This window comes from Aquarana catesbeiana, linkage group LG02 (genome assembly GCF_042186555.1).
Source record: "Aquarana catesbeiana isolate 2022-GZ linkage group LG02, ASM4218655v1, whole genome shotgun sequence".
In the NCBI taxonomy this organism is placed as follows: Eukaryota; Metazoa; Chordata; class Amphibia; order Anura; family Ranidae; genus Aquarana; species Aquarana catesbeiana.
Genome location: NC_133325.1, coordinates 46042217 through 46057610, shown reverse-complemented (window position 1 = coordinate 46057610; position 15394 = coordinate 46042217). Strand labels below are relative to the sequence as shown.

The following is a 15394-nucleotide window of genomic DNA, read 5'->3' as shown; positions in this document are numbered from 1 at the left end:
GGACACGCAGTGAAGGAGTGACTTCACAGAGGTCCTCTTTTTTGTATTCTTCCAAATATGTCTAATTGATAGAGCCATATAACTTCACACACTTATACATTTTTGAGTCTACTGATCACTAGGGCATGCAATGTTTACTGAAGGAAACACTGATGTATGTTTTTTTTGTATCACAACAATTACAGTTTAGAAAAGCCTTTCTCAACAAGGGTTCCTTCAGAGGTTGGTAGGGGTCCCTCGAGCAATTAGTAATATCTGCCTCTCAGATTAGTAACCACTGACATCAATTATCTTTTTAGCTATCTGTAAGAGAGATTCTTCCCAAACACCACAAATGTAAGCAGCATTCTTCCTACCGACTACCGATCTAAGGAGCATTCTTCCCACTGATCACCAGTGTAAGGGACATTCTTCCCACTGACCACCAATGTAAGGAGCATTCCTCTCACTGACCACCAATGTAAGGGACATTCTTTCCACTGATCACCAATGTAAGGGACATTCTTCCCACTGATCACCAATGTAAGGGACATTCTTCCCACTGATCACCAATATAAGGGACGTTCTTCCCAATGCAAGAGACATTCTTCTAACTGATCACCAATGTAAGGAGCATTCTTCCCACTGACCACCAATGTAAGGAGCATTCCCCTCACTGATTACCAATGTAAGGGGCATTCTTTCCACTGATCAACAATGTAAGGGGCATTCTTTCCACTGATCAACAATGTAAGGGGCATTCTTTCCACTGATCAACAATGTAAGGGGCATTCTTTCCACTGATCAACAATGTAAGGAGCATTCTTCCCACTGATCACCATTGTAAGGGACATTCTTCCCACTGATCACCAATGTAAGGGACATTCTTCCCACTGACAACAAAGGTAAGGAGTATTCTTCCCACTGACCATCAATGTAAGGAACATTCTTCCCACTGACCACCAATGTAAGGAGCATTCTTCCCACTGATCACCAATGTAGGGGACATTCTTCTCACTGATCACCAATGTAAGGAGCATTCTTCCCACTGATCACCAATGTAAGGAGTTTTCTTCCCACTGACCATCAATGTATGGAACATTCTTTCCACTGATCACCAATGTAAGGAACATTCTTTCCACTGCTCACCAATGTAAGGGGCATTATTTCCACTAACCACCAATATAAGGAGTTTTCTTCATGCTGACCATCCTGCTAATGTACCAAGAGATGCAGATATAGTAATATTTAGCAGGATTCGCTGAGACAGGAAAGTTATTTCGAGGATTCCTCCATGTTGAGAAGGTTGAGAAAGTCTGGTTTGGGTCAAAAGCATGCAAGCAACTAGTTGGGGATAGATAAATGCAGAAGATGAAAGCCAGAGTAATAATAAGAGCCACTTAGCCGGCAGTCTTATATAGCAGAGTTTCATGTTTGAAGATCATTGTACCTTTGTTCACAGAAACTTTGCATTTAACATGCAAAGCAAAGCAGAACCAGCTCATCAAGTGCATAATTTCTATTAGGTTCTTTTGGCCGGCAGATGTAAATATTCAATTTTGCATTATTATGAGCGGTGCTTGACTGTGCATGAACCTGCAAAATTAGCAGTTGCTATGGAAAGCGCCAACTCATCATAACACAGGTACAGTCGTGCTCAAAAGTTTGCATACCCTGGCAGAAATTGTGACATTTTGGCATTAATATTGAAAATATGATTGATCATGCTAAAAAACTGTCTTTTATCTAAGTATAGCAATCACATGAAGCCATTTATTACCACATAGTTTTTTGGATCCTTTTTAAATCATAATGATAACAGAAATCACCCAAATGGCCCTGATAAAAAAAATTTACATACCCTGGAATGTTTGGCCTTGGTACAGACACAGAAGGTGGCACACACAGGTTAAAATGGCAATTAAAGGTTAATTTCCCACATTTGTGGCTTTTTAAATCACAATTAGTGTCTGTGTATAAATAGTCAATGAGTTTGTTAACGCTCACATGGATGCACTAAGCAGGCTAGACACTGAGCCATGAGGAGGTAGAAAAGAACAGTCAAAAGACCTGCGTAACAAGGTAATGAAACTTTACAAAGATGGAAAAGGATATAAAAAGATATCCAAAGCCTTGAATATGCCAGTCAGTACTGTTTTGGCTCTTTTGATACCAAGCCAAGGTCAGGTAGACCAAGAAACATTGCAGCCACAACTGGCGAAAGAATTGCTCAGGATACAAAGAAAACCCCCACAGGTAACCACAGGAGAAATACAGGCTGCTCTTAAAAAGATGGTGTGGTTGTTTTTAACCACTTCAACCCCTGGAAGGTTTTACCCCCTTAATGACTAGAGATTTTTTTGTGATACGGCACTGCGTCGCTTTAACTGACAATTGCGCGGCCGTGCAACGTTTTCCCCATAACAAAATTGACGTCCTTTTTTTCTCACAAATAGAGCTTTCTTTTGGTGGTATTTGATCACCTCTGCAGTTTTTATTTTTTGCGCTATAGACAAAAAAAGGGTGACAATTTAAAAAAAAAAAAACAATATTTTTACATTTTTGCTATAATAAATATCCCCAAAAATGTTTTTAAAAAACAAACTACTTCATTAGTTGAGGCCAACAAGTATTCTTTTACATATTTTTGGTAAAAAACCCCCAAAAAAACGCAATAATCGTATATTGATTGGTGTGTGCAAAAGTTATGGCGTCTACAAAATAAGGAATAGATTTAATTCATTTTTATTATTTTTAGTTTTTTTACTAGTAATGACAGCGATTTGCGTTTTTTTTGCGGGACTGCAACATTGCGGTAGACAGATCGGACACGTTTGACACATTTTTGGGACCATTGACATTTATACAACGATCAGTGCTATAAAAATGCACTGATTACTGTGTAAATGTCACTGGCAGAGAAGGGAATAACACTAGGGGGCGATCAAGGGGTTAAATGTGTTCCCTGGGAGGTGTTTCTAACTGTGAGGGGGTGTGCCTGATTAGAGGAGGAGCCAGATCGCTGTTCCTACCTAGTAGGAACAGACAATCTGTTTCTCCTCCCCTGTCAGAACAGGGATTTGTGTGTTTATCAAGGTGTTGTTGGGCATATTGTAACCAGGCTTTTTTGTGTAAAGTAAATTCTTCTTTCTGGCAACTTGACCATGCAGCTCCTTTTTGTTCAAGCATCATCATATTGTGCTCCTTAACCACTTGCCGACCGCTGCACGCCGATATATGTCGGCACAATGGCAGCAGTGGGCAAATGGACGTACCTGTACGTCCCCTTTAAAAGCTGGGAATAGCAGGCACGCGTGCGCCGCCGCGTACAGTGTGACCGTGGCCGCGGGACCGGCGGACTCGATGTCCGCCGGTCTCCTGGTGATCGCGTCACTGAGCCGCAGAACGGGGAGATGCCCCATGTAAACAAGGCATTTCCCCGTTCTGGCTTGTGTCATGACAGAGATCACCGCTCCCTGTCATCGGGAGCGATGATCGCTGTCATGTGACTTGAAGCCCATCCTCCCCACAGTTAGAATCACTCCCTAGGACACACTTAACCCCTTCATCGCCCCCCCCCCCTAGTGGTTAACCCCATTCACTGCCAGGGTCATTTACACAGTAATCAGTGCATTTTTATAGCACTGATCGCTGTATAAATGACAATGGTCCCAAAATAGTGTCAAAATTGTCCGATGTGTCCGCCATAATGTCGCAGTCCCGATAAAAATCGTCGCCATTACTAATAAAAAAAAGAAATTAAAAATAAAAATGCCATAAAACTATCCCCTATTTTGTAGATGCTATAACTTTTGCGCAAACCAATCAATATACACTTATTGCAATTTTTTTTTACCAAAAATATGTAGAAGAAGACATATCGGCCTAAACTGAGGAAAAAAATAGTTTTTTTATATATTTTTGGGGGTATTTATAGCGAAGTAAAGCATTTACATTATTTATAGCAAAGTAAAAAATAATGAGTTTTTTTTAAATTGTTGCTCTTTTATTGTTTATAGCGCAAAAAATAAAAACTGCCGAGGTGATCAAATACCACCAAAAGAAAGCACTTTTTGTCGGAAAAAAAGGACGTCAAGTTTGTTTGGGTGCAACGTCGCACGACCACGGAATTTTCAGTTAAAGCGACGCAGTGCTGAATCGCAAAAAGTGCTCTGGTCAGGAAGGGGGTAAAATCTTCCGGGGCTGAAGTGGTTAAAAACAACCACACTATCTTTTTCCAGAGCAGCCTGTATTTCTCCTGAGGTTACCTGTGGGTTTTTTTGTATCCCGAACAATTCCTGTGGCAGTTGTGGCTGAAATCTTTCTTGAGCTACCTGACCTTGGCTTGGTATCAAGAGATCCCCAAATTTTCAACTTTTTATTAAGTGATTGAACAATACTGACTGGCATATTTAAGGCTTTGGATATCTTTTTATATCCTTTTCCATCTTTCTAAAGTTTCATTACCTTGTTACGCAGGTCTTTTGACTGTTCTTTTCTACCTCCTCAGTGTCTAGCCTGCTTATTGCATCCACGTGAGAGCTAACAAACTCATCGACTATTTATACACAAACACTAACTGTGATTTAAAAAGCCACAAATGTTGGAAATGAATCTTTAATTGCCATTTTAACCTGTGTGTGCCACCTTCTGTGTCTGTACCGAGGCCAAACATTCCAGGGTATGTAAACTTTCTATCAGGGCCATTTAGGTGATTTCTGTTATCATTATGATTTAAAAAGGATCCAAAAAACTATGTGATAATAAATGGCTTCATGTGATTGCTATCCTTAAATAAAAGACAGTTTTTGGGCATGATCAGTCATATTTTCAATATTAATGCCAAAATGTCACAATTTCTGCCAGGGTATGCAAACTTTTGAGCACAACTGTATGTCCAATAAACACTCCAAACCAGCTGGCTGTCACTGTGAGGCTGATATCGTTCTCTTTATCTTTCTCTCATTCTATCTCTAATTTCCTCTTTTATCTTACTAATCTCTCTTTCTCACTCTCTTTATATATGTCTTTAGCAAAGCATTTCTGTTCATTGAACAGGGTGAATTCAGGATATCTTAGCGGTATGAATAACTTATGTTTAATAATATTAAAATACTGTGATGACTACTGCTAGGCAGTATATAACCAGGAGCAGTATGTACCATACAGAAAGGGTCAGCTAGTGTTTTTTCATTTATAGCACAATGTACTGAATGGGCAGTCTGGTGTATGTCATGTATATCACAGTGCACAGATTGGGCCAGTATGGACTATATCATGTATAGCACAGTGTGCAGACTGGCCAAGTTTGGTATATGTCACGTACAGCAAAGTGTACAGAATGGGCAGCCTAGAGTATGTCATGTACAGTACAGTGTTCAGGATAGGGAAGTCTCTATATGTCACCTAGAACACAGTGTAGAGTATGGGCAGTATGGAGTATGTAGATTATAATGTACAGAATGAGCCAGTATGAAGTGTGTCATGTGCAGCACAGTGTACAGAATGGGACAGTCTGGTTTATGTCATATACAGCACTGTGTACAGAATGGGTATTATGGAGTATGCCATGTACAGCACAGTAAATAGAATGGGGCAGCCTGGTATATTTAATATACAGCACAGTGCACAAAATGGGCAGTATGGAGAATGCCATGTACAGCACAGTATAGGGAATGTGGCAGTCTGGTTTATGTCATATACAGCACTGCGTACAGAATGGTCAGTATGGAGAATGCTATGTACAGCACAGTATAGGGAATGTGGCAGTCTGGCATATTTCATATACAGCACAGTAAACAGAATGGGCAGTATGGAGTATGCCATGTGCAGCAAAATGTACGGAAAGGATCAGCAGGCAGATCTGCACATGCTGGCGAGGAAAGTCCTAATTTTCTCAGGGTTTTTATCTGATATGAAGATCATCCTGCTTTCTGCACATCATTCTCTGATCTTCCAGTGTTGGTGCTGCTCACACTAAATTCTGCTATGTTATAGGGTGTGGGTAGGTCTACCTCTCATACCTACCTTCCTGGGTCTTATCCTTCATATAACTACGGGATGTCATGTTCAAGGAACATTTATGCGGAAAAGAAGTTCTAAGTTCAGTCCGCCTTGTCTTTAGGACTGCCTTCTTGTTTGAAGTCATAGTCCTCACTGCACTGAGCCCTTATAGGTATCCAGTACTTCCAGGTATAGGGGAACGTGTGGCATTCTTCCCTTTTTACCACTATGTAGTGCGCTGTACCTAAGAAGCCAATCACCAGGCCTAAGCACTGTCTCATGGGGTAGGAGAAGGCTTCAGGCCTAGACCTGTATAAGCTATGGCATATAACTTACATGGTACTCTCTCCTGGGGGCTCCACCGGGTGCGCAGGACAGCAGGGGAATTGGCGGAAGGTAAGTATTAGTAGCAGATACCTTATGAAATATAAAGAGAATGTGCTACTTTGCATGAATGAACACAATGACAGGTTCTCTTTAAGAAAAAGTCTAAAGTTTTCATTAAACGTAATGGTTGGATCTATGGGTTCTATGGGTTGGGTTAAGGATTAGTGTTTGTTTTTGGGGTGCCTTGAGGTGTCTTCAAAGGTGCAAAATGCCTAAAAATTGCCCAAAAATTGTATACAAGGCAGCAGTGGATTAAACCTGCCTTTAAATTACGCAAAGCCACATGTTTTCATTGTGCACCATCACGACCTTCTAGCTGCCGACATGCTAACGACCAATGACATCATCAGTTGATAAGGAGGATGTCAGTCGCCTGCATAGCATGCTTGTTTGACCCTTCCCTGCTTCTCTCCATCAGTTTTTGGGTCACGTTAGCTGAGTGATGGAGGAGAACTGAGGAAGAAGACAAACATTGGAATACTAGTCAGTACCAACTTGCATCTCTAACCTTGGGTGTCCTATGTGTGTGGATGTTGCTGCATTATGTACAACTATTAGAATAGTTTTTACATTTTAGAAAGGGGTGCCTCAAGACTTCCAAAATTTTAAAGGGTGCCTCGAAACTTTCCATAATTTGGGAGGGTGCGTCGAGATTTTCCATAACTTTAAAGGGTGCCTCGACTGAAAATGTTGAGAAACACTGGTTTAAGGCAATAGTGGTCAAATGAATAGATATAGGGGGCTTCAAAGACTACAGTCATTCTGCAAAATATGGTCACATGCTTACCTGCTTACCTGATGCTGGGTTCTGAACAGTTCAGGTTCTCACCCACACAATGTGTCCAGCTTGTTCTGCAAAAGTCCACCTCTCTGCAGCCACCACTTGGGTCCTGTGATGCCATTTTCTCCTGTGATATCATCGTCATCTTCCAGGTTCAGGCGCCACCTCCTAAAAATGTGAAACTAGGATCCGCGGAAAATTGGTGTGCCGCTCAGGCTCGTATGATGGTTTGGGGAGCAGTATAAATGGTGCATAGGTCTGCTCCTGCAGGAGTGCCGGCGAGGGAGTGGAGCTCATCCCAGCTCCTGTGACCACTGGAGAGAAGAAGGAAGGAATCCCCGACACCGCGCATCCATGCGTGTGGTGTGGTAGTGGAAGAGACACCCTCAGCCTGGGCCCCTGCAAGGCCATGACCCCAACTCGTTTCACCTCTGGGGCGCATGGCCTGGCAGGAGCCCAGGCTGAGGTTGGCTCTCCCACTACCACACCACACGCATGGATGTGTGGCATCAGGGATTCCTTCCTTTTTCTCTCCAATCAATGTGCCACTAGGCCTGATCCCCTTTAATGAAAACGGAATGATGTGCGGGGGGTGGTTTGGCAGGGGCTGAAAGCTCTACATTAAAAAAAAAAAGTAAACTAAAAAAAAAAAAGAGACCTATTTCAGTGCTGTCCTTTAACGCAACCACACCTCAAAAGCACAAAAACGTGCAGTAACAAAAGTGTGAATGGTCCCTTGGGGTAGGACTAATTTCACAGTTCCATGGTTTTCTGCAGTAATTCTCCCATGCCAAAAAATAAGTCAGAGCAGTGACCCCATATAGAGAAGATTTTGGTATTTTCACACTCCTCAGCTATATACTGCAGGGAACATCGTTATAATTAAGTGGTAGCTGTATAAATTAATAAAGGTGCTTTGTCGCATACAGCAACCTAAAAAAAACATGTGTTATGAAAAAGATGTAACGCTAATTGTAAGCTAAGGGGTAATTTAGTGTACATTTCAGGTAGCTCTCCTGAAGATTTAAGTAACATCATATAAATGTCAATTAACTCGAAATGCGCCGATTTCTAAAATGCCAATTAAAATCAGCAGTCATTTTTTTTAAATAGGATGATGAAGTTCAGTTAGAGCTGAATCGTGAATCGTGAAGAGAGATTTGACTGTGAAATTTATTCCAGTTTATGTTTATGGAGATAACGAACTCCCTTGTTAGTAGATGGTAAAAGTGCATAGTATGTTTAATATATGTGATAGCAACTAGAGCAGTTTATATTGAGAATACCCTATAATGTAAAAAGTAGAGGTAAGATTTAGTGAAAACAGCATGACGGAACAATCATTAGATAGAAACAACTAAAATTATATGCAGACCTTATCCACTTGAGCTCCGGAAGGTTTTACCTTCATGACCAGGTCATTGTTTGCTATTCACCACTGCGCTATAGTGACTGGTAATTGCACAGTCATGCACCACTGTACCCAAACGAAATTTTATATCATTTTTTATCACACAAATAGAGCTTTCTTTTGGTGGTATTTGATCACCACTGGGTTTTTTATTTTTTGTAAAATAAACAAAAAAAGACTAATGCCGTGTACACACGGGCGGACTTTTCGGCATCAAAGGTCCAACGGTCTTTCTGACGGACTTTCAACGGACTTTCTAACAAACGGACTTGCCTACACACGATCACCCCACAGTCCGACGGATTCGTACGTGATGACGTACGACCTGACTAAAATAAGGAAGTTCATAGCCAGTAGCCAATAGCTGCCTTAGCGTCAGTTTTCGTCCGTCGGACTAACATACAGACGAGCGGATTTTTCGACCGGACTCGAGTCCGTCGGAAAGATTTGAAACATCTTCCAAATCTAAAGTCCGTCTGATGTTCGACCGAAAAAGTCCGCTGCAGGTCCGATGAAGCCCACACACGGTCGGATTGTCCACCGGATTCGGTCCGTCGGACCAGTCCGGTCGAAAAGTACGCTCGTGTGTACGCGGCATAAAAGTTTTGAATTTTAAAAAAAAAAATGTCTTTATAAATTTTGGCCAAAATCTATTCTTCTACATGCTTATTATCCCTCTTAGACTGTAAGCTCTAATGAGCAGGGCTCTCTGATTCCTCCTGTATTAAATAGTATTGTAATTGTACTGTCTGCCCTTATGATGTAAAGTGCTGCGTAAACTGTCGGCGCTATATAAATACTGTATAATAATAATCATGTCTTTGATAAAAAAAAACAAAAAAACAATAATGCCCTGTACACACGGTCGGATTTTCCGACGGAAAATGTGTGATAGGACCTTGTTGTCGGAAATTCCGACCGTGTGTAGGCTCCATCACACATTTTCCATCAGATTTTCCGACACACAAAGTTTGAGAGCAGGATATAAAATTTTCCGACAACAAAATCCGTTGTCGGAATTTCCGATCGTGTGTACACAAATCCGACGCACAAAGTGCCACGCATGCTCAGAATAAATAAAGAGATGAAAGCTATTGGCTGCTGCCCCGTTTATAGTCCCGACGTACGTGTTTTACATCACCGCGTTCAGAATGATCGGATTTTCCGACAACTTTGTGCGACCGTGTGTATGCAAGACAAGTTTGAGCCAACATCCGTCGGAAAAAATCCTAGGATTTTGTTGTCGGAATGTCCGATCAATGTCCGACCATGTGTACGGGGCATAAGTGTATATTGATTGGTTTACGTGAAAGTTACAGCGTCTACAAACTATGGTATATAATGATTTTTTTTTATATATATATACTGTTAATGGTGATCAGCGACTTATAATGGGACTGCGATAGTGCAGCGGGCAATCTGATACTAACTGACGCTGGGGAGAACTGACTGACTGCCCATGACCATCACCAGTGCCATTAATACAGTGATCAGTGACAGCACTATACACTGTCACTGTTCTAATGACACTGGCTGGGAAGGGGTTAACATCTAGGACGATCAAAGGGTTAAATGTTACATAGTTACATAGTCGGTAAGGTTGAGAAAAGACATCAGTCCATCCAGTTCAACCTGTGGTGTGTGAGTGTGCTTTGTGTTTATGTCAATAGTACATCATATACCCCTGTATGTTGTGATCGTTAAGGTGCCCATCTAATAGTTTTTTAATCTATCGACACTCCCTGCTGATACCACTGCTTGTGGAAGAGAATTCCACATCCTTACCGCTCTGACACTAAAGAACCCTCTATGTAGTTTAAGGTTAAACCTCTTCCCTTCCAATTCCAACGAATATCCGCGTGTCTTTTTAAATTCCCTTTCAATGAAAAATTTTTTTCCCTATGCTAGGGTCACCAGTACGGTATTTGTACATCGCTATCATATCCCCTCTTAAGCGTCTCCTCTCCAGAGAGAATGAGTTCGATGCTTGTAGGCTTTCTCTATAACTGTTGTCCTCCAGACCCTTTATTAGCTTTGTTGCCCTTCTTTGTACTCGCTCTATTTCCATCACATCCTTCCTGAGGACTGGTGCCCAGGACTGGACGGTATACTCGTGATGCATATATATATATCTATAGATATAGATATAGATATAGATATAGATATAGATATAGATATAGATATCTATATATAGATATAGATATATATAGATATATCTATATACATATACATATATATATCTATAGATATCTCTATATCTATCTATCTATCTATCTATCTATCTATCTATCTATCTATCTATCTATCTATCTATCTATCTATCTATCTATCTATCTATAGATATATATATAAAGTTTGGGGGTTCCTAGTATTTTTCTAGCAAAAATTACTAATTTTAACATGTAAGCTACAAGTGTCAAAAACCGGCTTGGTCCAGAAGTGGTTAATGAAATATTAGGTGACATTTGTGATCAGAAGTCCAGCAAGACCCTATAGCCGTATAACATAAGGTGCACTTTTTCTCCAGCATCCCAGAAACCCAAAGAAAATCAGATACAAGCTTTGTCTAGCCGCTATCATGTCTTTATGTCCAGTGATAAGTGAAGAGCAGGAATCGCTAACTGCAGCTCCCAGTGAGTGGAGAACACGCAGGTATATCTATTCCTTCACACACTCCACTGAATGCTAATGTCACAATTCCGGTGACATATTCGGAGGGTCATGGCTTAAACAGTGCATGCGCTGCATATAACTTTCCTGCTTCTTAACACAAAGTGAAAAGGAATTGCAAGACCTACTAAACATTCCAAAAACCATTTACCGACATCTGCATTTTAGCATTCTTTAGTAAAGAATGCTATTTTTGAACATATACAGTATTTAAAGCCAAACCCCTGGCACAAAAATGTCAATGTAATATATCCTTTTGTCACAAAGGATAAAAAAAAAATAACTTTGATTGTATTAAAATGCCTTTGCAAACCCAGATAGTACCTTGTGAAAGTAGAAGTGATATCATCACTGTGCAGTGGATAGCCTGTGCAGAGAGCACAGCTGTGGGAGGGGCCCAACAGCTCCACCCACTACAGTCTGCCTACAGAAAACTACAGGAGGGGGGCGGAGACAAGGCCAGTCATCCACTAGGAGAAAGAGCAGAGCTGTGGGAGGTGCTCAGCAGGCCCCACCCACTACAGACTGCTTGTAGAAAACTACAGGAGGGGGGCGGAGACAAGGCTATTTACCCTGCAGAAGAGGAGAGAGCAGAGTTGTGGGAGGGACTCAGCAGGCCCCACCCACTACAGACTGCTTGTAGAAAACTACAGGAGGGGGGCGGAGACAAGGCTATTTACCCCCTTCACAAGGAGAAATATATATATATATATATATAGTGGAACCTCAGATTGCGAGTAACGCAGTTAACGAGCGTTTCGCAATATGAGCACTGTATTTTTAAAAATCGTAACTTGGTTTGCGAGTGTTGTCTCGCAAAACAAGCAAGATTCAGGCCAAAGCGATGTGCAGTACCGCTTTTGGCCTGAGGTTGGGGGGGGCGCCGGAGCCGAGCAGAGCCAAACGTCGCCGGTCGGCGCTGTTCGGAAATGCACGGATAGGCCCGAGGACAGCATGGCTGACCTCGGCAAATCTCGGGTAGAAAGTCTTTCCGAGGTTTGCCGAGGTCATCCGAAGTGTCCTTGGGCCTTTTCAGCCGTTTCTGAGGCTCTACGGCGCCCCCCACCTCTGGCCGCATGCGATATTGCATCCCATTGAAGTCAATGCGGAACTAATTATTTGGCATTCAATGGGGAAACTCGCTTTGATATGTGAGTACTTTGAATTACGAGCATACTCCTGGAACGAATTACGCTCGTAATCCGAGGTTCCACTGTGTGTATGTATATATATATATATATATATATATATATATATATATATATATGCCCTGACTTAATTTAAAAGATGAATCAATAAAGAGGATTTACTGTATAAAAGGCAACTTGAAGGTTGTTGAAATGTAGAAGATATATTGTTTGTTTGTATAGAAATCCCAGTTATGGTATGTGATGGTTTTCACCAAGAACCAAAAGGTGTTGAAGTAGGCTACATTACCTGAATATACAGTATGTAACATGGAGCCAAGGGATTCTTTGCACCGCCAATATAATGCAGAGATTTTGGTATTTATCTATTTATTTTAAGGAGTGTGGTGGGTATTCTGTACTAATGGGATATTTTCTTGAAACCTTGTTTTTGATATTTATTAGCGATGGAAGATTTTTGTGTGAAAAAAAAGCTCTTTCAACGTTGCTTGGATCTGAATGTCATAGACAAGTCCGACTTCCATTTTTTTTTCAAGTTGGTTGGGGTAGCAAGGATGAGGCTTTAGTAGAGGCAAAAGACAGAGTGTCATATGGATTCCTCAATCTTGCAGGTGCTTTCACAAAGAGATATGATGGCGTAGAAGGATAGTTTTTTTGGGAAAGGGAAATGCCCTCCCTTGAGAACCAACCTGAATGAGTTTTAAAGTTAAAATGGTTCTAAAATGGTTCTTTATGCATTAACATGAAAAAACTTCTGTGTGCCTATCCAATCCAGCGATGTGCTCGAGCGCAGCGGCTCTCGCCGCTGTCTCTCGCCTAAGTCTCTCTCCTCATTGGACAGATTGATTGCAGCGGGAGCAATTGGCTCTCGCTGCTGTCAATCAAATCCGGTGACACGGAAGCAAAGGGCGGGGCCGCAACCCACTGTGTGTCAATGGGCGCAGCAGTGGGACTTAGGAGCCAGCCCGCACTAAAAGTGGCTTTCCATGGGGGCACCTGATGAAGAGGAGGGGCCTGAAGAGCTGGCAGGGGACCCCAAAAGAAGAGGATCGAGGCTGCTCTGTGCAAAACCATTGCACAGACCATGTAAGTATGGGCATGTTTGTTATTTTTATTTTTTAAAAACAAAGCTTTAGAACCACTTTAAAGAGACAAACAGTGAAATAACCCAATTGTGAAGATGTTTATTTGCTACAGGGTCAATACAGCATAGATACACTTAAACGTTTTTGGCTGCGTGGCCTTAGTCAAAGTTATGATTAAGGTCTCACGGCCGAAACACGTAAGTGTATCTATGCTGTATTCACCCTGTAGCAAATAAATATATTCACAGTTGGATCTTTTCGGGTTGCCAACTGTTCATCTCTTTCACCTCTGTATCCAGTGACAGGTTCTGAGTGGAAGACACTGTCAGCCTGAGCACCGTTACCTCAACTTCCCTTTAGGACTCCATTTAAAGCAGTGCTTCCTTTTGTTGTATGAATGAGCGAGGAAGTCAATAGCTCTAAATTTTTTCATGCCATATGGTCATACATAATAGGTGTGATTAGTGATCTAAAAATTTAGAAAGAGGCCAGCAATGACAACCTACGTACTTCTCTCATGACAGTATCATCTGAAGTTTCCCTTGCCCCTTTCTTCCTCTTGCACAATACTATTGGCTACTGAGGCAGCCAATCATAGGGATGAGACAGTAGGAATGTGTGGGGGCAGTAGGAAGTGACAAGCTATGATACTACTGGTTTTCTAGCTACAGCACGTCACATGCGCCATGCACCGCATGGCCTGGCTTATGTTTGGCATGCGTAGAATAGTGTTGTGTGTCTCCATCAATGTATTTCCTGTGCTCATGCTGTCCAATGGTGAGGAAAACCATGGGAAGTGGTGGGGGATGAAGCACTAACAGGATCCTGGCTCTGGAGGACAGAACAGTAGGCAGCAAGGTGTGTCATAATGTGCATGTTGCTCATAGTTGCATGTGATAGCTAGAGCTCACCCCCACCACTTCCAGTTTGATAGCATTTTATACCTTTTTTGTAGCACTTTTGACAAATCCTTTTTGAGTCCTAAAATCCAAGACTGTTTGGGAAGAGCCTCATCCCACATCAGGAGAGCGTCAAGCTGCACAGGTCTACTTTAGCCTCGTAACAGGGTCATTCTTGCAATGTAAATCTAAGCGCAGCGAACCTGCAGTACACAATCTTTTATCTATAAATTATGTATGAACCAGGTCATACAACGGACAATTTTTAACATCTTCCTGCTTTCCTTCCCTCGTCAGAGTACGCTCGATTTGAGGCAAAAATCCATGACCTGCGTGAACAGATGATGAATCACAGCATGAGTTCCGGCTCTGGCTCCCTCAGAACAAGCCAGAAGCGTTCACTCTACGTACGGTAAGACCATGCCACCTGCCGCTTTGTTTTTTTTAAATTGTCCTTGCTGGTACATGACTTAAGGGCCATCACAGGGCATCCAGCTGCATTGGGGCCCATGAGATCAGAGGCGAGCCGGTTATAACTTTGATGTTTCTTAATTTACCAACCTAGCAGATCAAACCAGCAATGTTTTTTTATCCCTTTTTTTTGCCTTCAGTTGTCTACTATTTGATACTAAAATGCTTGTAATGGTTGAAATAGATCAGAGTTTTTTCGCTGGAATTGAAAAATGAATATCACAAGGGCTAAAATTGTCGATCAAAATCTTTTGTATGAAAAAACGGCCCCTGGATTGAATATCAGGGACCCAATGATCTTTGTACTCGGGTAAAGCCTCCTCCATGTTCCTGCTTGGCTCTGGTCAGGAGAGGGAACCCAACTGCAGGCATAAAAGCCCAACTTCTGTAGCTGTGGAACTTAATAAAGAACTTGGTTATTGCTGTAAAAAAATCAAGTCAGCAGCTACAAAAACTGCACCTGCTGACTTTTAACAGACATTTATCAGCCCAAGAGTCCAGCACTGTCTTCACAGAAGCCAATCCTTTACCAGACTTTGGGCCCCTGGTGCCACCATCTT

The 15394-nt window shown here is 41.8% G+C and overlaps 1 protein-coding gene across 11 annotated transcripts in view; it reads left to right on the top strand.

Annotated features, from left to right (window-relative positions):
* DLG2 (discs large MAGUK scaffold protein 2) overlaps positions 1-15394 on the top strand; it is a 2047541-nt gene that overhangs the window by 1709694 nt on the left and 322453 nt on the right. For all 11 annotated transcript variants that reach the window (XM_073612843.1, XM_073612834.1, XM_073612838.1 and 8 more), the window contains one exon: positions 14661-14775. In XM_073612843.1, the coding sequence (XP_073468944.1) occupies positions 14705-14775 (71 nt within the window). In that variant the 5' untranslated portion in view covers positions 14661-14704. The remainder of the gene's footprint in view (positions 1-14660; positions 14776-15394) is intronic.